We start from the raw sequence: 26,189 nt of genomic DNA, 5'->3' as shown, positions 1-26,189 counted from the left end.
ATAACATAATCATCAAGTTATCTAACATAAAACAATAATAGCAATGCATACAACCACATGTTAATATCATTCTTGACTATTTGACACATGTGCTTATGACTATACTAATCAACTATCATCATCATGTATGTAACCATAACATCAAAATACATGTACATACACCTAATGCATATAACAATCCTTAACTTGCTTACCTGCGTTCCCAACATGCAATACCTGTATGACAATCTTATCTTACCCCAAAGTCTAATGTTGTAACCTCATTATGATGATCTGCATCTCCTGCTCTATCTCAACCAACACATTAGCATCATAACAACCAATAGCACCATGATAACCTAAATTTCATACCATGGCTCCACAAGGTATGCTTGACCTACTATATATGCATAACTATAACGAAGACCATACATGCATAACGATTGCATATAGACATATATCACATAAGTACAAAACCATATACACATCATTCTAGCTAGAGTCCAGTCATCAATGCGTGACCATATCAACCACACAAAACATGACCTCATGCATAACAACAACAACCACATCACGTGCAATTGATAACATGTGAACACTGACGTGCATAACAATGCATAATCGACCATGCACACATAAAGACATAATCCATGACAACATCTTCAACCTTCACATGACAACATCATTACAACCATGATCAACACCATGTAAATGAAACAAGCACATGGATTACATGCATAAGGGACACATATGCAACCAACATTAAAGCACGATCAACACACAACAAAAGGAGAGTGCAACCACGCTTTGATACCACTCTGTAACACCCTCCTCCCACATCTACCCAAGCAACCAACAAGCCAGGGTAAGCATGGGGCGAGAGGTCACTATGATATGATTCAACCTCCTAAGTCACATTAAGGAAGTGGAATTGATGGAATCACACCATACAAACATTCAACATCAACTTCAACCAATCCAACACTTTAGGCAGCTTGCCCATAGGAACCACTGAGCTTTTGGACAATTTGAACCTCAGTCGCTCTCATGCTAAGGGATAGCAAAGGCAAAAAGCCACCTGCACACCCAATGCCTCTATTCCACCTACCACCCTAACACCCATCACCATGCACTACGAACATTGTTATGAAGGGACACGTCTAACTAATGTATTTCCTAAGGTTTCAAAAATCATCTCCTATCACCAGTTGTGAGATATTTCCATGACACAATTCATTAATTCACAGCGTGGGCAGAGAAATTAATGTGCCACCCGGTACTCCATTTAGTGTGAATATCAACCCATAAGGAAATGTTAAGAACATTTTTAAATAAAAACTTTATATATTTAAATACATACATTATTTATTAAAAATAATGAAATGTGATGAAGTGGAAATAGCATATTTCCGCATTTTCTTTTACCCATAAAATAATATCAAGTAATGAATATCACTTAAAACGTAAGCAAAAAAAACAGTATATATTGAGTGTCTTTTTTCTCTAGTCAAGAAAATATAAAACCCAATGGATCGGTCGGTTGAATAATTTTGTAGCCGAAAACTCCGATGAACCGTTACACACAAGATTAAATGCCACCGAGTTGACACATCGTTGTCTTCAACCTGGTTAAAGTTTTTCGTTTCCAGCTTAACCTTATTAGTCCCTGCCATCTGGCATCCGGCAGGGACTATAGTAATCAGTCAGATTTGAGTTAGCATTAGTTTGCAGTTTTCCTGCGGTGTTATTCGGCGTTTATAATAAAGTTTCGGAAGGTGCTGTGCGGGGATGTGCAGAAATAACCAAAGTTTATTGCGGGTTGAGGCTTTGCCATGTTATTTGGCCTCTTCCCGAGGCGGAAGAGGCTGGAGCATAGTCTAATTTGCGTTTTGCGACCTGTTCATTATCGTTAACCGTCACGGTTTCATATTAATGTTAACATTAATTTGTTTGCAGGGTATGCTAACGGGTGTTTTGTTTTGTTTGCAGGGTATGCTAAGGTTTGATGTTAACGGGTGTTGGTGCTGCAGGTGTGCAGGTGTCCGTGCATGGCGGGAGGTGTCATGAACCACCGCCTACCGCCTATGTTCTTGCCGCCTCGGGCTTTTGGTGCTGGATCGACAGTGCGGACGGGCTTCTTGAGCTTGTTTGCGGGTATGGCTTCTGATGCAGCAACAACTTCTGGTTCTGCTCGTCCCGGTCCTGCTACTGATAAACAGGACCATTTAGGAATAGCCAAAAGCGGATGAGCGAAAGCTAATGGTTCAAATGTTGTTAATCGCTGGAGCTCATGGCTGCTAATGAACACTCAACGGGACGGAAGGTTACTCTTCCACCTAATCGGAACGGGTATGGTGGTGGAAAGAAAGAGCGAAAGCTAATGGTGCTGAAGTGTGAAAGAAAGAGCAAAGAAGAGCCCAATGAGGTCTCACTAGCTCCCAATGAAACTTCGACCAAATGAAAGGCTGAATAACTGCGACTATGAACCAAGGAAGGGAAGGAGATGCTGTTATGAGCTTTAGCTAATGGGGTTTGACCCTACCGCTTCCCTACTGGTTTTTTGGGCTATAATGGAACTGGCTACTACAACTACATCTCGAACGGATGGAAACATTGGAAATTACCACGAGCCGGGCGTTGATCTTGTTTTTATAGAACCAGAGGCAATGGGAGCAGAGGCAGGTGCAATGGTAAAGGTAGGAGCATGCACAGAATGAAACGAATCTCTATACAGGTATAATCACAATATTCCAGGGAGCAGGTTCAGATCCTATAGTTCCAGATTGAGATGCCCCGAACCAGGGGAGGATAGGGCCGGGCCGGAGCGCAACTGAAAGTAAGCGACGAACCAAGGAAGGGAAGGAGATGCTGTTATGAGCTTTAGCTAATGGGGTTTGACCCTACCGCTTCCCTACTGGTTGGGTAATATTCAACACCGCTCCGTTTTGGGCTATAATGGAACTGGCTACTACAACTACATCTCGAACGGATGGAAACATTGGAAATTACCATGAGCCGAGCGTTGATCTTGTTTTTATAGAACCAGAGGTAATGGGAGCAGAGGCAGGTGCAATGGTAAAGGTAGGAGCATGCACAGAATGAAACGAATCTCTATACAGGTATGATCACAATATTCCAGGGAGCAGGTTCAGATCCTATAGTTCTAGATTGAGATGCCCCGAACCAGGGGAGGATAGGGCCGGGCCGGAGCGCAACTGAAAGTAAGCGACGGACCATAAGAGGGGCGAGGAGCGCTATTTTCTGAAGAAGGGTGGGGGGATCCTTTTACAAACCCTTATTCATGGGAATACAGTGCGGACGGGCTTCTTGAGCTTGTTTGCTCAGGGGTATGGCTTCTCTGTCGGACCCTATTTTCTGAAGGAAGAAGCGCATACACAGATAGGGCCACCTACAGCGCACAGTGAACCGAAAGAACACAAGTGAAATGAAAGCCGATTAGTGGAGCTGCTTGCTGCTTTTGAGGAAGATGAGACATTCAGAGAGAGAGGGGCTTGTAATGTCCCATGCAGCCTCGCTTATCCTTAGAGGCCGGGTTGAGAAGGAAGACTTAGAGGGGACGGATAGAAGGCCTTTCCTCTGGAGGATGATCTGCTTAACTTCGTCTTACGTGGGAGTAGCTCTAGCTTGGCATTATAAGAAATTTCGAAGGTATTTTCATTGGGCCATCAGCTAAGCTGATTTGATGGGGGTTAAGGTAATTCAGGCCATATCCTCACCATCTATTGGGCCATCACCTAGGCTGATTTGATGGGGGTTAAGGTGATTCAGGCGATATCCTCAACATCTATTGCGCGGCATGTAGCGCCCGCTACGTGTAAGGTAATTTTCTTGTTATATAATAAGCTTATACATGATTTCGTGGTTACTTCGCGGCTTGTTATTTCGCTTCGGGTCCACTACACTGGTTTATTTCAGGTACTCTTTCTGTTCTCATTCCTGAGCTTCCTGGTTATGTAACTGCATGCGTTTCTTTTTTAATGTAGATTCTGGTCCCTAATCTCTGCATCCGTCTAGCCTGCTTGTAGATTCTTAATTGTTGGATTTCTTTGCTGATTAGACAGCATGTATCTCTCGGCCTACAGTGTAGATTCAGCATGTATCTGTACTCATCCTCCTTGAATGCCTGTGGCTCTCCATGAGCAGCAGCAACTCTCCTATCTTTACGAGGGTTAACGACTATGTGAAATAGTTTTGTCATTAAGGCTTTGCCTACGTCTAGCATATGCTCTGCGGTGTTATTATCCCCCATTGCTTTTTCCAGTTGTGGACTTTTAGCCCTCTTCTTTTTGTCTCATTTTACAGCCATGGTGTTAATCTCAGTACATTTACATTGTTTATTATGTGAAAAGGGTTGTATCCCTAAATCACGAGAAATATCATTCGCCTTTTCGACTTATTGTTTCCTTCTGTGGTTTCTGATAGATAAGTTATTTGGTGAATCTATAGACTCTAACTAGTCCTGTAAAGGCCAAAAATTCCACCTGGGAAGTTTTCACCGCACCTTGAACCTTCTGGTTTCGGTGGCTTTTTTACTTTGTTATGATATTATTTCTCTATTTCTCATGCTGTCATATTCTACGATTTTCAATTATATGAGTAGCATTTCTCGATTTTGGCTATTGATGATATTAAAGGTCATGCTAAAATCCTACGAAATGATTAAGGGATTTTTGTGACCTGGGTTTAGCTTGGAATTAAATTCTGGAACCATCTCTAGGTTTCCTAGACATTCTCGCTTTATAATTTCTGGTAGACTTTTATTAATATAATTTTTGTGGGGATAAAACCGTGTTTTCAGTTATTAAATTATTTTTGGAAATAAACCATGTTTTCGTTAAGTATTTACAACTTCTTTCATAGTAGCAGGTCTAAAGAAAATTATCCTCACTAGCAGATGGGAATGCAAGTTTGGTTGTAAATTTACCTGTACATTCACTTTACTGTCTACTGTTTACTCTTATGAATATCATAACCTTATAAGTAAACTAGTTATAACTTTTACTAATAACCAAGGGAGAAGAACCTACTGGCTAACAGATTCTATGCTTTCCATTTTTTGGTAGATCACTATACTAGTTAATCTGGAAATTTCCTTATCTGTATAAGATGATATCGTGACAAGGGTCTGCCACCAGGCTGTGACCTATGTTGCTCTTTTCCTACCAACGATGAGATTGCTTTGAAATCATGTCTGCCCCCTAGTGAATTTTCCTGATACTATATTTTTCGAGGAAGTGACTATCTAGTCCAAACTAGACTTAGGTCTAGAATGCTACCTGACATGCTACCTTATTTTCTGAGGAAATGACTATTTAGTCCAAATCAGACAATATTTAATTAACATGTAAAGGACAATATTTACATATAACTGTTATTCGTTCCGGCTTGTTTTACCACGCTGTCTCTGGCTTGATAACATAGGGACTTTGGCCTTTAAAATTCATAAATACTCTGTCCCATTAGCCTAACACATTTTATACACATAGGCACCCAGGCCTCAATGGAACTTGGCTCACCAGCTTATTTTGCACTGGCTCATCAGCTTAAGTAATACATGTACATTTACAAGATCGTTTGGGATTTTAGTTGTGATACTCTTCCCCCTTATTGTCCTTAGTGCATTATATGCCATGTAACATCCAACTTTTTCCTTTTGAAGCTCTGTTTCTTGCCAGGGACTGACTGCATGCCTTTGTTTTTCAATTGTTGTTGATTAACCATTAAAAAAATTACATGTTATAATTTTCATCGTGAAAAATTTACATATCTTCAAGAGTGTTCAACCTCAAAATGCAGTAAGTAAACTGAAATATATTGTACATTTAGAAATAAATATTTGTTTATTTGATTGTGTCAAGTTGTAACACTAGGCATCCATGAGCCAAAGATAGAACACAAAGAAGGATGTAAAAGGCCCCCTCACTGTTTGGCAAAATGACAACCAAATCTTGTTTCATGGATTATTATTATTTAATCCATTACCACATTCTTTTTGGGCAATGCATGCCATAGCTAATTCAGCTAGGCGAACTCAGAGAGTACCGTAGTTAACAAACCCTTCTTTACCTTCTATACCTTACCTTCTGTTTTCCTAACCTTCAATGGAGACTCTCTTAAGGCGAGTTTCTCTGTTGGACCAAGAAGGCTAAGACTAAAGCAAGTGTTCATAGGGGGCTCCAAGGCCTACCGGTTTGCTCCAAGGCCTGTCTTCAACTGTCCTTGTAGAGCTCAATTTTTTTCTCTTGCTTCCCTACATCTGCCCCTGTAGAACATTTTTTCTTTTTCTTTTTAATCTCTCTCTTGGCTCTAAGGTCTATACATTGTGCAACCTGCGGTCCAATATGGCAATTAGCACTCTGTTTTTTCTGGTGAAACACCTTTGCATGTGACTATCCAATTGTACTTAGCTCTCTTAAACACTGAAGACTAGGATCTCTGCTCTTGGGCGTTCGGCCTAACAGGCTATCTCGCCCCTTGGGATGGATTTTGCCTTGTTGTATGATGTTGCTTTTGTCTTGTAGATAATAGATGTCAAATTAGAGAGGACATAGAGTTTTAGGTAGGCTGATGTTAGCTTACATAGGAAGGATATGCGTAATATTGTCTTCAAACATAGAACAAGAGCATGCATAATTTTCTTATTACTGAAGAAGAAAGGTTATGGAGCATAGTAAGGGCAAACTCAGCAGATTTTAATGCATGGACTTCTCTTATTCAAGAGACTGAAAAGACAGCAGAGGTATACTCCCTTCCTGTCAGTTTTATTTACTCCTTCAGATTTAACTTGTGTATATGATGGTTTTGTTTGAGTGGCCAATAATTTTCACTGATTGTCTCCTTGTTTTTACTCCAACAGCAGACTATGCTTTATAGTCTGAATTCTTTTATATACTTATTTCTGGAGGCTATAATGTTCTAAAATATGTGTAGTAGTTCATTACAGTTTACTTTTACCAAGGCAGATATTTATGAATTTACTAATGGGAAAAGGGATTAAAGAAGTTGTTAACTGGTAAGGCAGTAGGCATAGAGTCACAGACTTATACATCGACAACAGGAAGCACTTCCACTTCAAATACAATCAAATATACTACAAAAGACGACGAGGCATTTTAATGCAAATGCAAATGATGAAACATCTAGGCTCTTCTCCATGAAATGCTACAGGGTACAGACACACAACACAGACACAATTTAGACAGAAACATAGGAACCAACCAAGAGTTAAAGAACAGAGCAGTCAAAAATGCAGTCGGATTTTATGACACCATTGTGGCTTTGTGTTCCACCAGTGATCTGTAAATGAGTGAGTTATAGCCCACTCGCTTCACCAACATAAGTCCTTGTGGAAGTCTTCTTTGGGCTCTGTTCTCAAGCTTCTTATTTGATGTGTTTAGAAAGGAAACTAGCTCTCTGTCCAGTGCCATATAAGGATTTCTGTCTTCTCCTAGGCCGCCATCACCGATAGGGGCTCGACCATAAGGGACGGAGTCACTCACCAGTGTCGAATTTGATGGTGCTACTGACATTACATTGCTTTTAGTTTGTTTGATTTGCCTTTCCAAGTTTTGTGACATTGCATTTACTTGCATAATTAGCAAAAACAAGGGCATTGGGTTGATATAGATTGATCAATGGATTTACACTGACTGATCCTAACCTACAGTAGGGACTGGTACTACTGACATTACATTGCTTTTAGTTTGTTTGATTTGCCTTTCCAAGTTATGTGACATTGCATGTACTTGCATAATTAGCAAAAACAAGGGCATTGGGTTGATATAGATTGATCAATGGATTTACACTGACTGATCCTACTTGGCAGTCATATTTTGAACTTGGTCGCAAAGGTGCACACAATCACTTCATTGTTCAACTTGCTATTATGATTCTGCGGTTGTAATTGCATTACATCAATGGGTTTACGTTCTTCTTTATCTTGGCAGTCATATTTCGAACTTCAGTATCAGACCTGCGCAGTGGATGCTACCTGACATAAGGAGTCTCCGCAGCTTAGCAGACATTTGCGGTCCCAAAGGTGCACACAATCACTTCGTGTTCTATAATCATTTTCATTGTTCAACTTGTTATTATGATTCTCTGGTTGTAACTGCATTACATCAGTAAACATAATATTGCATCAAACACTTAGTGGTCATCATGTCTTCTATGTCTGATAAACACAAGTTGCAATTAGTATTGCAAAAGCATCACTTATTTCGTGTGGACAATTTCTCATATCTAATTGGAGACTGCCTATTCGATAGTTTAGAACTTTTGCTAGATTTCTGATACACATCAGTGGAGCTAAGGAAAGGAACAATAGAATATTTTAGAGCCTGTCTCAAAAAACAAGATAGTGAGGCAATTTTGTCTTATGAACATGAACTGCATGAAGCCTCACTTAAAGAAATGCATAACATTAGCAACCGTGAAGTCTATTTAGACAAAATGGCTAGATCTGCCTCAAACAATATACCCCTAGCATCTAGAGGTCTGTGGGGAGATATTTTCTGCGTCCATTGGCTGTCAAACTGGTTGAAAGTTCCAATTAGGCTTTGGTCCAAAACAAAGATGCGAGTGTATTTGCACTTCAATTCAAGTATTACAACAAATACTTGTGACATACTGTTCCATGACGAGGACCCTTTGAATGGGCACTTCGAGCCTTTGGTTCATAGGCAGCCTACAATTGGTTTTACCTTCCAACAACAAGCCGATACGTCAAAGAACAATATCGAACCACAGCCTGAGACAAAATGTCAATCAATCAAAGCTAAATTACACGCACCTTGTCACTTAAACAAGCATGTGCTTAAGGACATTGCTCAGAAGAATCAGAAAAGGCAAAACATAGGCATTCAATACAACAGAAGTACAATGGAACAACAAGTAGTTCTAGACAACACAGAAGATGTTTGTGACACACCTATGTCTGATAAACACAAGTTGCAATTGGTATTGCAAAGGCATGACTTATTTCGTGTCGACAATTTCTCATATCAAATTGGAGACTGTTTATTCGATAGTTTAGAACTTTTGCTAGATTTCCGATACACATCAGTGGAGCTAAGGAAAGGAACAATAGAATATTTTAGAAACTGTCTCAAAAAACAAGATAGTGAGGCAATTTGGTCTTATGAACATGAACTGCATGAAGCCTCACTGAAAGAAATGCATAACATTAGAAACCATGAAATCTATTTAGACAAAATGGCTAAATCTGCCTCAAACAATATACCCCCAGCATTTAGAGGTCTATGGGGAGATATTTTCTGCATCCATTGGCTGTCAAACTGGTTGAAAATTCCAATTAGGGTTTGGTCCAAAACAAAGATGAGACTGTATTTGCACTTCAATTCAGGTATTACAACAAATACTCGTGACATACTGTTCCATGACGATGATCCTTTGAATGGGCACTTCGAGCCTTTGGTTCATAGGCAGCCTACAATTGGTTGTACCTTCCAACAACAAGCCGATACCTCAAAGAACAATATTGAACCACAACCTGAGACAAAATGTCAACCAATTGAAGCTAAATTCAAATCACCTTGTCACTTAAACAAGCATGTGCTTAAGGACATTGCTCAGGAAAATCCGAAAAGGCAAAACATAGGCATACAATATAACAGAAGTACAATGGAACAACAAGTAATTCTAAACAACACAGAAGATATTTGTGACACACCACACACAAAAGATGTTAGTGACACACGGAGGTTCCGATCACTTAGAAACTTGAAAGAACATATTAGAACCAACAGACAAACAGAAATTGTAACTTGTTGTCGATCAGACAAACAATCAAAAAGTCTATCTTTGCGTTTGCTTAAAGGCATCATTCGGGAAAAATTGAAAACACAGAAAATAAGACTTGTCTTCAACACAACAATAATGAAACAAGAAATAGTCATAGAAAACATGGACTACTGCCCATCTGCAGGAAGATCAACGGATCTATCAGCGCGATCAACGAACCAAGTAAAATTCAAGACACTGAGATTCCGATCACTTAGAAACTTGAAAAAACAAATTGGAAACAACGCACAAACGGGAATTGTAATCCCTTGCTCATTAGGCAAAGAGACAAAAAGCTTATCTTTGCATTTGCTTAAAGGCATTATCCGGACAAAATCGAAAACGGAGAAAATAAGACTTGCATTCAACACAGCAACAATGAAACAAGAAATAGTCATAGAAAACATGGACTACAATCGATTTGCAACAACATCAAAGGATCGTTCAGCACAATCAAAGAAATCAGGAGAATCCGACCTCTCGATTCAATCAAGATCAATGAACAAATTACCAGAATTATCAGAGTTTGATCAAATATATCAAAGACAAGTAAGTGACACACCTATTTTCAATTGTTCATCATGTGAAACAACTTTTTTCAAAAGAGACATCTGCTTTGTGAAACAAGAATGTCAAGCAAAACAAAATAAGATTAGGAAACAATCAACTAGTTTTGAGAATGTTAAATCTCGTGTTGAAAATTGCTACATTTGTAAACATTGCAAAAAAGCAATTGAACATGAAACAATTGCTAAATATGCAGTCCCTGAACACATAAGAATAAACAATGGCACTAGAACACTGAGAGACCTCACTGAACTAGAGGAAAGACTAGTCGCATTAAGATTGCCCTTCTTGCAAATAAAAGAAATGGGCCATCGACATAAGAAGTCGCAACTGGGCTTAACTGGAGGAGTCATCAATGTCCCCACTAACATTTCCAGAATCCAATCTGCATTGCCTAGAACTATAAAAGACACTAACACGGTTGCCGTTGTTCTCAAAAAGAGTTTAAGATTCAAAAGTGCTTATGCATTTGGTCGAGTTCGAGTTCATAAAGTGATGAAAGCATTAAAACAATTATGCAAAAGGATGCTTTACAAGCTCGAGAACGCTACCATAAATGACAATTGGAAAGAGGCATTCCTACAAAACCAAGAAGCTTATGAAAGTTCAAGTGACGCTGAAGATAGCGAAGACGATAACGAAGACAACGATGAACCAACGACAAAAACATTGGTCCATGGATTCATTGATGCACACACCGTCCATGACCTTGTTAATAAACAAATTAACATTGCACCTGCTGCTGGATACATGCCATTAGGAATATTCAAAGATAAGTACTCAGAAGAAATGAGTTTCCCATCGCTTTTCTATGCCAACAAACGCCCAGCTGACATCTCCAAAAACTTTACATATCAAAAGATTTGCCACTGGGAAGTGCTGCATAAAAGCCACGATTTTGCTTATCATACTACAAACCTATTCTATAAAGCAATTCGCATTATCATAAATCAGGTGTTGAATACAATGTGGATTAGAATTAGAAAAGGGCAGTTGAAAGGTAGAAAACTAGTTGCAAAAGACGTTAAGTCAAAACCAAACCTAGATCGTATTTTAAATTCTGACATTGGGTACATGGACCTAAAAACAATTTGTACCTCACCTGACTACCACCAACAAATACGGAACAAACTCTATGCAATGATACGACAATTAGGGCCGCCCACTTTCTTTGTTTTTTTTAGCAGTGCGGAGCATCTTTGGGATCCTTTAATGCATGCATTGAGACACATAAAACAAAACACTAGAAGACCAAACACAGGTGAACTTGATGAAAATGAACCTAGCTCATTAATAAGAAACGACCCTGTTACTTGTGTACGTTACTATAGATCTAGGAGGGATGCATTACATCAATTGATATCTCATGATCACAAGTATTATGGAGAGCTCACTGACCACTTCTATGTAACTGAATTCCAAAACCGGGGCAGTGAACATGAACATGGCTTACTATGGATAAAATCTGCACCAATCTATGGTCAAAATACAAATATTGAAGTCGAAGAATTCGTTGACAATTACTTGTCAACTAATTCACTGTTACTTGCAAGTGAACTTAGAGTTCTACAACACCATTGTCACACAAAAAGTTGTAGGAAGCATGCAAATTCTAATTGCAGATTTAATTTCCCAGTACCGCCAATGAAAGTAACAAAAATACTTGAGCCTCTTGAATTCGATAGTGATAAAACAAAAGCACATGCAAAGCTAATCTTCGAAGCAATAAACAATACAAGATACAGTGAGAATGATACATTTGATAGCTTTTTAGCCAACCTTGGACTAGCACACAATGAATACATACATGCTATCCAATGTACACTAAATCGAACAACACTCTTATTGCAAAGGAACCCAGTTGACACCTGGACAAACAACTTCGCTAAACATATTCCAGGAATTTGGATTGCAAACACTGATTCCCAATTTGTACTTGATTCATATGCAGCTGCAATGTATTGCAGTTCTTATATGACAAAAGAAGATAAAACACTCACAAGAACATTTAAAAACATACGCGACAATCATGTGAAAACAAAATCTGATATCCTAGATACCATTAGTTCTTTAGGGAAAGCTTTGGTCAACTTGCAACAAATGTCTGCACAACAAGCAGTGCATATTGTGTTATCGCTCCCACTAAACTCCAGTTCACGGAAATGTGTATTTATTAACACATCTCCTGTCGATGATCGTGCATTTGTTCTTAAAAGACAAAAAGATCTGCAGAAGGAAGCAGATGACTCAGAAGACATAATGTGCCCATCAATTACTGACTACTATGCTCTCCGACCTACTGCTATTGAACATGTCTGCTTAGCAGAATTTGCATCTAGCTATACAAAGAAAGGACAAGAACGCAGAAAATCAAGTAGACCATATGTCATTCGATCTGTTAGATATAACAAATACAAGGACATTGAAAATCACTGTAGAGAGCAATTGATGTTATACTATCCTTATCGAGGAAGTGAAACTGCAATTAAGCAACATCACACAAGTTGGCAAGCTGCATATGTTGCGGTCGAAGAAATAGTCAAGCAAAATGAACAAAAGTTCAAATTTGCTACAACAACTACATGGGGTGACATAGATGACGCAATGCACACAGTAGAAACAGAAACTGGAGAAATATTTGACATAAATAGTTTGAAATCAAATGAAACAGAAACTATAACATTTAACAAATCGATAGATGACAAATATGAAAACTACGACTTCCAAAATGACTTGGGACATTTGCAAGATAGCAAAAAGTTTGCTTTACCATCTACAAGGCCATATGAAATCGTGAAACAACCACGTATACTTGAAGACGTAGAGTACTATGAATTAATGCGACAATTAAACACTGAACAAGCAAGCATAGTTACTGATGTTATAACAAGGAAATTGTACAGACCAGACGAGCTAATCTACCTGTTATTAACAGGAGGTGCAGGAACAGGCAAGACACACACAGCCAAGGCAATCTTCCAATCCTTAGTACGCATACACAATGTGGCATTGCCTTATAACCCATCACAACTAATAGGAATAATCGCTGCATACACGGGCAAAGCTGCCTTCAATGCTGGTGGTGTCACATTGCATTCTGCATTCTATTTGCCCTTTAACAAAGCAGATTGCCCCTCACTAAACAATGAAAAATTGGACACATTATCAAAGCATTTCCAACAATTGTGTGTCCTCCTCATAGATGAGGCATCGCTCGTTGGTGCAACAACACTATATCAAATTGATAAGCGCCTGCGACAAATCTTACACACACCAACTTCATACTTTGGCAATGTTGACACGATATTCTCCGGCGATCTTTACCAGGCAAACCCAGTCAGAGACTCCCTGATCTTTGAAAACCCAAAAATCAACAAAAACACAATTCCATATGACTTCTGGCCAGAGAAAATAAAATGTTATCAACTGCACACAGCCATGCGCCAAAAAGACCCATTGTTCATTGATGTACTAAATAGGATGAGATTAAACATGCAAACAGATGAAGATATTGCTTATGTAAACAACAACTGCTATAGGGTCCCACCTTCAAGCCCAGTTTTCCCACACATTTTCTATCGCAACAAAGATGTCCATATTCACAATGTGAAAATGCTTTCCCTAACAAAGGGGGAACAAATAATGCTCGTTGCAATTGACAACTACGAGCTTCCTGGGTCGAGTTATTTTGCTTTTGATAAAACAATCTCACTGCCATCAACAATTACAGTTAAACAGAACATGTTAGTTGAACTATATGCAGGAAATTACAATACAAACGATGGATTAGTAAATGGTGCTGAAGGGATTTTCAAATCCTATTCATCTAATAACAACAGGCCTGACATTGTCTGGATAGATTTTTCAGACCCAGAAATTGGGAAACAACAAAGAAGCAACTTCAAACAACTATACGACATAAACATAATGCCAAATTGGACACCAATCTTTCGAATAGCAAAATCGCTAGCAATGTCTCGGAACAAATTACAAATTACAATTCGAAAACAATTTCCAATCCAATTAGCCTGTGCCCGGACAATACACCGGACACAAGGGTTGACATTGGATCAACTTGCATTTGACCCAACTGGTGTCACAAAACATGGTCTAGTCTACACTGCATTATCACGTGTTCGAACTATTGACTCACTATACTTGATTAACAAATTGACACAACAAAACTTCCATGTCAAAAACAAAATAATCAATGAGATGGCACGGCTAGAAACAACTGGTGCATGGAAACTAGAATTCGCAAAGAAGAAATCTGTTAACAAGGATGTTTTATCGATTGCAAGCCTGAACACACGTAGTCTACGTGCACATCTTAGTGACGTGATTCATCACAATGACTTAATGGACAACATGATTCTATGTTTTCAAGAAACTCATTTGTACACTCCACCAGTAGTCAAAGAATTCTTATCATTCAATTTTGCGGCTGCACATTCTACACATGGAGTTCTTACTTGCATAAACAAAAAAATACCTATTAGAGCAAGAAAGACATTTTGCAAGAACAAAACAGAGCTTAGCCTAATTGACATGTACTTCCGACGACCAATTTGTTTAATGAACATTTATGCAGCACCATTTGAACAAGTATCCACAATAATGCAAATAATTCAGGAAGCAAAGTCGCAAACTACATATACTGACTGTGTTTTTTTAGTTGTTGGTGATTTGAACATTGACATACAACAAGAAACAGCTCGTAGCAAACTCTTTGTACAATTTATGGAAATGGAAAACTTACATGAAATAACAAGCAAACTATCTCCGCGCCGAAACACAGTAATAGACCATATCTGGACAACTTTGCCTATGAAACAGTGTGAGATAAATGTAACATGGGCTTATTGGTCTGATCACAGCATATTCTATGCGCTATTACAGCTCTAATGACCCTTGGAACAAATCAATAACCAATTTGCTAAACTTCATATTCAAGGAAACTTCATATTTCCCTGTTCAAACAAATGCTGTGTTATCCGAGCAATATCAATCTCCAATGGCCATACTGAAAGTCTATTTCTTGTAGCTCCCTTGCAACACTCTGTGTTTACTGATCTAGGTATGTAACGACACATAGAATAACGTTATGCACAGATTTATTATTACATGGAACACATTTTTCTTGTAGACCTAATAGAATACATATTTATTATTACATGGAACAAGTTTTGCTTGTAGACCTAATAGCTTGTACTCATGTTGTACAGATAACTAATAAGAAAACACAGCACGAAGAAGTAACTCCTCCAGAGCCTTGCTGCCTTTCAGATCAGAGACTGGTAAACAGATAATTAATATGAAAAGACAGCACGAAGAAGTACCTGCTCCAGAGACATGCTCCCTCTCAGAGACTTGTGACGTCTCAGAAACTGCTAAAAAGTAACTAAAAAACCTTCAAATCTATTCTTACAAGTTTTGTAGTACAAACACAATGTTAATTCAGATTCTTCAATATTGTTCTACAGGCAGAAACAGGAAAGTACATCAAGTTTTGTAGTACAAATATAATGTTAATTCAGATTCTTTAATATTGTTTTACAGGCAGAAACAGGAAAGTACATCTGAGATAGCAGCCAAGCATCAATTATGCAGAACAATCACAATACAGGAGTTAAAAGGGCTGAAAATGGGAACAACTTTTCACGGCCAGGTTCTAGTGATATACAAAACACTGGTCGACGAAGCCCACGGAATTGAATTGTTACGTGCTGACCTAGTGGACAGCAGAGGGCATATGACAATTACGCTAAATGTGCCACACAGACTGATTCCTGCTACTGAAGCAAAACTTGTAGTGGGCCAGGGAATCTGTATTACAGATTTCAAGGTCTCTGCCAAGACAGTTTACGACCATGGAGACTGTCCGTGTATACTTGTTTTGCATGGGAAGACCATCTTGGAACCAATTCCACCTATCTGTACGGAATACAGATTTGTTCCCACGACGACTATTAACCAGCTCACCAGCACAACAGCTGCGTTTGCAATCGGCACAGTTGCCGGCCTTGTAACAACAGCGAAAGAAATAGCTGGTCAATATGTCCTAACTATCAAGGACGGCCCAGCTCAAAAAGACAAAGCCACGGTATATACAAATTCAACCATTTATTCTTTTTAACATTTAAATCATCTATACATTTTAAGTAACCATTTACTTAAAAGCAATTACATTTAACACTAGTACATTTTGCAACGCAGGTGCATCTTTTTAGTACATTTAAGCCAATTTTCAAATCAATCCAACAACAAATTTTGAAACAAGAAGCACCAATGGTGCTGTTTCGAAATCTTGCCCGAGGCAAAGAACGTGGGTCGTTACGCACTTGCAAATCTACATTCATTACAGCCGTTACTTCAGACAGGGTACTTGCAGACCTGAGAAAACTACCTGCCTCAACAACAAAGGTCCTCTCATACTCCACAGAATATATATTATAAATCTTTATTTCCTGTTCTCCTAAATTACGCACGTTCATTTAACATCCTCTTAGTATTTTTATTACAATATCTAACGCTAGGCTTGTACTGAAACATGGACCAGGTTAAAGGAATGCTCACTATAGCAAACATACATACAGAACCCTTTGTTATAATCTGTAACAATTGCTCTCTGCCCGCCGATACGTTTGGAACAGTTATCATGGACCAACTTAACTGTTCCACATGCAAACAGCTAACTACATATCGACGCAGTTTGCAATTAAATTGCACAATCCAAACCGACGCAAATGTTCAATACAAATGCATCCTAAAGGACAGTTTACTGCTCGAACTGTGTCCATCCTTAACAGGACTCACGTATGAAAAGTATCTCGAAGACGTTGCCGACGTTACATACAGTTTGCGAGATTTCCATGTACACAGCAGCTTCCTGTTGGATAGTTCGGATGTCATTGTGCGTACAGATTGACACATTTTATCCTCTGTAGGATGTGACTTTCTCTGGTCTACGAGTTCATATCTGCTGGAAGCTTGGAATACCATCTTCATGGTATTGTTATATCTGTCTTTATTATTATTTGAACATAAGAACTCTTCTTCTGGGCATTTTAGTTTCTGTTGGGCTGAAAATAAACAACTCTGATGAATGTTTTGATGGTTCGGATTACCATCTTCATGCTACTGTTATACCTGTAGTTACTCTTCCTTTGGGCATTTATTTTCTACTGGAATGAAAAGAAACAAAGCTCCTTATTGTTTAACGGCAGGAGTATATCCTCTTTTTGTTGAGGAAGACAAGGCTTTTTTGGAAAAGGAGAAAAAAATTACAGGTGATGTTCTAATTTATATCTGCATGCCTGAAAAGCACAAAAGGTCATTCCGCCCTTGAGAAATAGCATGTAAAGCTAGGTAAAAATAGAGATTGATCTGATCCTGCAACTGGAAAATGTTGTTGTAACTATTGGCAACTCAATGAAAATGAAGCGGGCTACTAATATTTTGAACTCTTGTATCAGTTGAATTGACTTAATATCCACTTGAAACATTTTTTTTACTACTGTTTGATCTGAATGACTATGCTGACTGCTTTCTATCAAATACTTTGGAGAGGGCTGAATGAAGGCTATGAATTTCAATTAGATTAGCAAAGAGTTTTGAGCTTAAGGTTCAAGGTTGGGTACTTAATACCAGCTGCATTTTCTGTCATATACCTCTTATGTATCCTTTAGTTCAATCATTGAAGTACAGTATCAAATACTAATGGTAACACCCCTCTCTTATTCGTATTCAACGCCTATTTATTACATCTGCTCAACACACATGAGAGGGACTATGTTGGTCAAGCGGGTCTGTTGATCAACCCGCTCATTACACAGTTTTGACCCAATCCAAACACTGGTTAATGCCTATCATGGGCAGCAGTACTGAACATAAAGGTATGCCATGAAAGCATTGGCCAATTAATTCTTGTCTTCTTGATACAAACAGCTCACATATTGTTGTAGTTCCTTTGCTCTATGTATTTTCTGGTACACTGTGTCAATAATTGTAACACTGTAGTGAGAAAAATGAATAGTCCAATTCAATGTACAGCAATTCATACAATCCAATCTTCAAAACCTGAGCTTGACAGAACAATGTATGTATAGATTAACCAAAATTCAAGAGTGTAAGCTTGTTCAGAGTTAACTTCAGGGCAGATTTTAATCATATTCTGCCTCACGTCAGCTACAGAAGCCGGAACCTGTGAGGGCTTTTACAAAGTATCACCCTGTGAGGGCTTTTACAAAGTATCACCGGAGGGTTAACATGCTGATAACGCCTGCACTCTATGAAGCACATAATGTTTTTAAGGGATCAAAGATTTTCAGAAAGTTTTCGAAATTTCAAAAACTACTTACATCTATATTTCAAGGTGATAGTAATCCTCTTGAAGATTCCATATTTTGGATCGCTGTCTTTATACTTACTAATTTTGATATAAAGCAGATATCATTCTCGTATGACTGAACCATTGCGTGAAGTGAAATCCCCTTTTTATGATTTAGTAAAAATATTATGTACCCCGAGGTTTAATCATAATTTTCCGCTCCCTCTATTTTCACAAAGGGCAGTGCATATTACACCATCCATGGCAAATGAACTGATTCGGGTAGTGCTTTTGATATTGCCAGAAAGGTTCACAGGTTTTTCTGCCAGCTACGTTTAAGGTGGAATAGTAGCTGTTATGTCATGATATCATCTCTATATGGAGAATACGTGTTTTATATGAGCAATGAGTTTGGTTGAAACATACTAGTATCTTGAACCAGCCATAGCCCACGGAGGTGAGGTAAGCTAGAAAATCTCTTGTTATACCTCGCTGTTCATAGCTATATAGCTCTGTGTCATTAAGGTATGTGCTGCTTGCTGCCTGTTTCTACCTATCACCTATAAGGAATCCATAATCATAATGCATCATAAGTAATGAATGTCCAATATGAGCTTATAACCAGTGCTATCCTATCTTGTCACGATTATTGTCTAATTAAATCAATGGATATAGCTCCTGTATCATCTCTTCTCATGTAACGATATCTAATTACGTGAATCAAGTCACTTGGTTAAGCTATCATATTCATTTACATTACTGTGACCTTATCCTGTATGTTGTATAAGTTAATCAATGGCATTCATAGTGACATGTGGCTAGCTGTAGTAGGGTTAAGCTTCTGTATCATGCTTATCTATCCGTATCAAGCTTACTGAATGCGAAAGCAACCGGGTGTATCTGTCAACCGTGTTGTCTGGAGTCCAGATGGCAATTTGTTTGGTAAGAAGTTACATGTTGAAAGCTGTTGCACAAGCATTATGTCTTTTCCAGCTTCACATTGTTTTTGCACATGCAGTTAAGTTGATTTGTGTTACTTTTATTATCCCTTGATGTCAACAGGGGTTGCCTATTCAAAGCACATAGTGCATACTTACACCTATAATGGTGGTGGAGATGTACGACAACACTTGGAGGTATTTGATCAATAATTTGACTTTTCTTTCCCAGAGTAATAGCTTCCAGTATAGAGTAAGCAACAAGGACATGAAACCTGTTGCTTAATGAGTATACTAGGTATAAGCATATTGAACTAAACCCATTGAATACACCAATCTCTACAGGTATGACAACCGTGTTGTGTGGAGTCCAGATGGAAATTTGTTTGGTAAGAAGTTACATGTTGAAAGCTGTTGCACAAGCATTGTGTCTTTTCCAACTTTACATTGTTTTTGCACATTCAGTTAAATTGATTTGTGTTACTTTTATTATCCCTTGATGTCAACAGGGGTTGCCTATTCAAAGCACATAGTGCATACTTACACCTATAATGGTGGTGGAGATGTACGACAGCACTTGGAGGTATTTGATCAATAATTTTACTTTTCTTTCCCAGAGTAATAGCATACGCATACTTAACATACGAGCTATACAGGTATGATAAAGACTAGGTTTCTGTAGGGTTAAGCTTCTGTATCATGCTCATCTATCCATATCAAGCTTACTGAATGCGAACTATACAGGTATGACCGTGTTTTCTGGAGTCCAGATGGCAATTTGTTTGGTAAGAAGTTACATGTTGAAAGCTGTTGCACAAGCATTGTGTCTTTTCCAGCTTCACATTGTTTTTGCACATGCAGTTAAATTGATTTGTGTTACTTTTATTATCCCTTGATGTCAACAGGGGTTGCCTATTCAAAGCACATAGTGCATACTTACACCTATAATGGTGGTGGACATGTACGACAGCACTTGGAGGTATTTGATCAATAATTTTACTTTTCTTTCCCAGAGTAATAGCTTCCAGTATAGAGTAAGCAACAAGGACATGAAACCTGTTGCTTAATGAGTATACTAGGTATAAGCATATTGAACTAAACCCATTGAATACACAAATCTCTACAGGTATGACAACCGTGTTGTGTGGAGTCTAGATGGCAATTTGTTTGATAAGAAGTTACATGTTGAAAGCTGTTGCACAAGCATTGTGTCTTTTCCAGCTTTACATTGTTTTTGCACATGCAGTTAAATTGATTTGTGTTACTTTTATTATCCCTTGATGTCAACAGGGGTTGCCTATTCAAAGCACATAGTGCATACTTACACCTATAATGGTGGTGGAGATGTACGACAGCACTTGGAGGTATTTGATCAATAATTTTACTTTTCTTTCCCAGAATAATAGCATATGCATACTTAACATACGAGCTATACATGTATGATAAAGACTAGGTTTCTGTAGGGTTAAGCTTCTGTATCATGCTCATCTATCCGTATCAAGCTTACTGAATGCGAATAGAACCCATATCATGTATTTATTGGGAAGATACAGCTATAAACATAATTTGTATTGTCCATATGAGAGTTTTAGTTTGGATTTTTTGTTCACTTGGCAATTTGTTTGGTAAGAAGTTACATGTTGAAAGTTGTTGCACAAGCATTGTGTCTTTTCCAGTTTCACATTGTTTTTGCACATGCAGTTAAATTGATTTGTGTTACTTTTATTATCCCTTGATGTCAACAGGGGTTGCCTATTCAAAGCACATAGTGCATACTTACACCTATAATGGTGGTGGAGATGTACGACAGCACTTGGAGGTATTTGATCAATAATTTTACTTTTCTTTCCCAGAGTAATAGCATACGCATACTTAACATACGAGCTATACAGGTATGATAAAGACTAGGTTTCTGTAGGGTTAAGCTTCTGTATCATGCTCATCTATCCATATCAATCTTACTGAATGCGAATAGAACTCATATCATGTCTTTATTAGGAAGATACAGCTATAAACATAATTTGTGCTGTCCATATGAGAGTTTTAGTTTGGATTTTTTGTTCAACTTGCACTGTATGTATGATGCAATCAGTTTAATCTTTTGCACTGGGACTGCAGGCAGCACTTGTTAAGGAACCGGGTGTATCTGTCAACCGTGTTGTGTGGAGTCAAGATGACAATTTGTTTGGTAAGAAGTTACATGTCGAAAGCTGTTGCACAAGCATTGTGTCTTTTCCAGCTTCACATTGTTTTTGCACATGCAGTTAAATTGATTTGTGCTTCCAGTATAGAGTAAGCAACAAGGACATGAAACCTGTTGCTTAATGAGTATAAAGACTAGGTTTCTGGCAGTTTGTATCCCTAAGTTCAGCTGATGTACTCTGCCTTCGTTTTGTAATCTTGGCTCTTGTCTTCACAGACTCAAAGGGGCACCTAATTTCGCATTTACTACTGCCGCCACATCCATCATTCCATATGCCATTTGCTCCCCATGTCAGATCGATCACCTAATTGCACCGATCGCTCACTTAACGTAAGGTCTTTGTTTTATGCCCATCATTAAATACTGGCCTCCTCCAATCTGATCTTCAAGATTTCTGCACCTAGATATTGACATAGATTTCCTGTCGGACCCAATCTACTACCAAGATTGCCCGACGTCAGATACATCACCTAATTTCGCATTTACTTCTGCCGCCACATACATCATTCCATATGCCATTTGCTCTCCATGTCATATCGACCACTTAATTGCACTGATTGCTCACTTAACGTAAGCTTTTCGTTTTATGCCGACCATTAAATTATGCCCTGCTCCATCCGAGCCTCAAGTATTTTAGCTCCATTCACACTTAAAACCACCTTACAAACACGTTGAACTTTTGTATAAATTGGCCTCTTCTGCACTTGGATATTCACATACACCTCCCCGCTTCACATAACATGGAATCCATTAGCATAAGCCAACTTACTGAACTCACAGCATTGTTTCTCTTAGCACCTATTCTCATGACTCTTCTGATTATTGACATCGTAAAAGTCGAAAGACAAAGAAAAAAGAAACCAAAAAAACAATAACATCTCTTTTGCATCATCTTACGCATTGTCTTATTTCCCCGCTTCCTTCTCTGTTAGAGGTGTACGACGGATGCTTCAAATATGCATTCGGGTCCGCCATCGTGCTGCAACTCGCATTTTTATGCTTCTATCGTCTTTGCTCGACTGCGGCACTAATGTCCTAATTGTTAGCATTCGTGCTTGTCTTGTATTCTTCACATGTCTTATTTCCCCGCTTCCTTATCTATTACACGTGTACGATGGATGCTTCAAATATGTATTTGGGTCCGCCATGGTGCTGCAACTCGCATTTTTTATGCTTCTATCGTCTCTGCTCGACTGCGGCACTAATGTCCTAATTGTTAGCATTCGTGCTTGTCTTGTATTCTCATGTCACTATTTCTATTGCAGTTGTGTCATTTTGGGCTAGCAACATAAACTGGTGTATCTTGAATCGTGTTTATGTATTACTGAAACTTGTTCATGTGACTATATATATTGCAATTGTGTGATTTATGTATTACTGAAACTGGTGAACTAGTCTACTCTCTCTTTCTGAGAACTACTTCAAATCTGCGGGGAGTAACTTACTCCACTATATCTCCTGCTATAGCATGAAGAGTTTCTTACTGGGGAGAAATCTTGTAAATAGTGAAATTAGTTTCCTGTAGCTGTCCAGGGTAATGAATTGTCTTATTATGATTTCTAATTGTCAAATGTTAGCAAGTTTAAATTAAATTGAAACGAGCCTATTTGCAGGAATACATTTCTTCTGCCTTGCAAACATGCCTTTTTATCCTCAGATTGTCTTTTCTTTCCTGTTTAAAACTTCTGGTATACAGAAGCTGCATTTTGCTCTTAGCTCTTGCTAGCACTTCTTAAAGAAGCCTAAAGAAATGTTAGGCTTGAGATTTCCGGGAAGAAAACCTGGTTGAAAGCCAAGCTGCTTATTTGCGTTCAAACATCAACTCTGAATCTCCTGATCTAGTTCGGAAACTGTCGGCATATAGTGCTGCTATACGAATTCAAAGGCGGCTAGATAGAACTATGTGCAGGGACTAGCTGCTTCGCAGCCATCCTTGTTTTAAATTGGGAAAAGATAATGTAAATTAATATTTAATAAATTATCTGAATTGTAACAAAATGCTGCCTATTAATTAAGATATAGTGATTTGAGCTTCTTTTATATCATAATTATGTTTTTTGTTTTGGAAGTTATGGAAATTTCGGTTATATTTTGAAAAAATCAAGGAGAGATTTTTGTAAATCTAAGTTAAAAATGTCAAACTTCATAATTTTAGGGGCCTTAAAAGTTTTTGATAGTGCTAAATCAATTTCTATTATCAAATACATGTTCAAACACTGTCTCTACAAGAACTTTTTATTCTTTTTTCTTGATTCCAGCCAGTTTTAAGTGTCCTGACAATTCCTCGGCCAATATAACACATTAATAATAATTAAAATGTTGATCACAAAACACATTATAGGACAAGTTTCTTTGCATATTGAACCCCTCGCGTCTTTTTGAATAGCATTGTCTAATATAGCTACAATTTTACTATAATAACAATTTTTTTAATTGAAATCTAATAAAAAATATATAGTATAATTTTTTTTCAAAAAATATTATTATTAATATTTAGTTTTTTTTTTTAATAAATTAAAAACCCTAAAACACCCAAAATCCTGCTAAAATTTTTCATATTTTCTAAACAAAATTGTGGACTCTTTAGACCACTCTGTTTTGAATTAGTTGAGCTAGCAAGGTGTTAGATAATTTGGAGGTGGGTAGTTTTCAAGGGAGTTGTTTGTCTTGTCGATGAAATAGACGTTTCTTGCTAAATAGAAGATTGTTATCGTGTGAATTTGTTTGCTATAAGGTTTCAGGTTTCAATAGAATCCTTTGAACTTAGTTGAATTTAAAAAAAAAAACAATTTTTTAAATTATATATATATATTTATTTTTTTAATAATATATATATATATATATATATATATATATATATATATATATATATATATATATATATATATAAATTGATAAATTTTAATAATAAGAAGAAATTATTTTAATGTTTACGAGGTTAAATATATAGTTTATGGGACATATTGCTTCTTCAAAATAAATGCTCCCAGCTTCTTGACAAACCCTTAGCTAAAAAGATTATTCCAAGAGCTAGCTACCAGCATATCTGCATAACTTTCCCTGTTTTTTTAATACATACCTGATCATATATTTTCAAGTATGAATAATTCACTACAATTACCAAAAATTACCAAAGGTAGACCTAGCACAGTTAGAGCCTCTATGAGTATATAAAGAGTCTTTAGAGAAACGTAGAGAAGAAAGAGAAGTCAAACTACAAAGAGAGTTAATAGCTATGCTGGAAAAAAAATTCACATCTTTTGAAGACAAGATCCAAAAACAAATAGAAAATAAAATAGAACTATTGGAAAATAAGATGGAGGCAATGGAGACTAAGTTGCAGGTTATAGAAAAACAAAACTAAGATATGAACCAAACATTCCAGCAAGTAGATGCTGATACTTTAGAGAGTCTTAAAATGAAAGACATGATTAAAGAGCTAGAAGAAAAAGTTAATAGCCGCCGCACCCTAAATAGTGTGGTAGGTAAATTAGATATCAAACCAATTAAAGATGAAATGAAAAATTGATAGAATTAGACCATGAGCGTAACAAAAGGGCCTTGAACCTTATAATCTTCAGTTTGAAAGAGGAGGTAGACGATGATACTTTAGCCATATTCCAGACAGAATTATATAACAGATTACAAATTGAAACAACGTGTCTCACAAAAGCAACAAGGTTGGGGAAATTAATTGAGAATAAAGGAAGGCTGATCCGAATAAAGGTGAGCTCTACTGACCATAAGTATGACATACTTGTTAAAACCTCAAGTCTAAAAGGAACGAGATTCCAGAAGATCAAGCAAAATTGAGAAAAGAGGGTCAAAAGGTAAAGGAAGTTAGGAAGGAAGGAAAATGGGCAATAATCAGAAATAGAAAAGCCATTATTCGAGATAGAAACCAAAAAGATAATAATAAATAGCAATTCAACATGCTACGGATTCTTTCTTCGAACTGTTGGGGCTTTCCATGGAACAAAGGCCCCAAGCTAAGTTGGATCTCGAATGATGTTGATATTATTTTGCTCGTTGAAACTTGGGAGTACGAAGAATCTAAAGTCCCTAACATAGATGGCTTTACATTATGGTCTACCTGGAATAAGTGATCCTCCCGTAGAGGCATTGGGGGTATAGCGTGTTACATTAAGAAGAACATCTCTCCCCATGCTAGGATTTAAAAAAACGACTCTTACAACCAATATAGTTGGATAGAAATTACTGACATTTATAATAAAAAGACCTACCAATTCTAACTTCTATAAGAAAAAGAATATAGATAAAAATAGTCCTTACAATGGTTTAGAGAATGATATTTCTAGCCTAAGGATTCTAAGGATTTATTTCATGATAA

General features: G+C 37.6%; 2 protein-coding genes across 2 annotated transcripts; both read left to right on the top strand.

The window, feature by feature from the left end:
* The first annotated feature begins 6,642 nt into the window (after positions 1-6,642).
* Positions 6,643-17,404, top strand: LOC149252910 (uncharacterized). The gene is made up of 6 exons (XM_089454309.1): positions 6,643-6,739; positions 7,947-8,038; positions 15,594-15,765; positions 15,928-16,471; positions 16,585-16,791; positions 16,928-17,404. The coding sequence occupies exons 3-6, from the start codon at positions 15,683-15,685 to the stop codon at positions 17,294-17,296; spliced, it is 1,203 nt and encodes a 400-aa protein (XP_089310435.1). The 5' UTR covers positions 6,643-6,739; positions 7,947-8,038; positions 15,594-15,682; the 3' UTR covers positions 17,297-17,404.
* A 2,354-nt stretch (positions 17,405-19,758) lies between these two features.
* LOC149252909 (protein TPR3-like) lies at positions 19,759-20,296 on the top strand. Its single transcript, XM_089456733.1, has 3 exons — positions 19,759-19,833; positions 19,981-20,024; positions 20,145-20,296. The coding sequence occupies exons 1-3, from the start codon at positions 19,802-19,804 to the stop codon at positions 20,231-20,233; spliced, it is 165 nt and encodes a 54-aa protein (XP_089312859.1). The 5' UTR covers positions 19,759-19,801; the 3' UTR covers positions 20,234-20,296.
* Positions 20,297-26,189: the final 5,893 nt, after the last annotated feature.

Source organism: Pinus tabuliformis, chromosome 7 (genome assembly GCF_031772625.1).
Source record: "Pinus tabuliformis cultivar Carrire ecotype Pingquan chromosome 7, CPIR1, whole genome shotgun sequence".
In the NCBI taxonomy this organism is placed as follows: domain Eukaryota; kingdom Viridiplantae; phylum Streptophyta; class Pinopsida; order Pinales; family Pinaceae; genus Pinus; species Pinus tabuliformis.
This window is presented reverse-complemented; position numbering and strand designations above follow the sequence as displayed.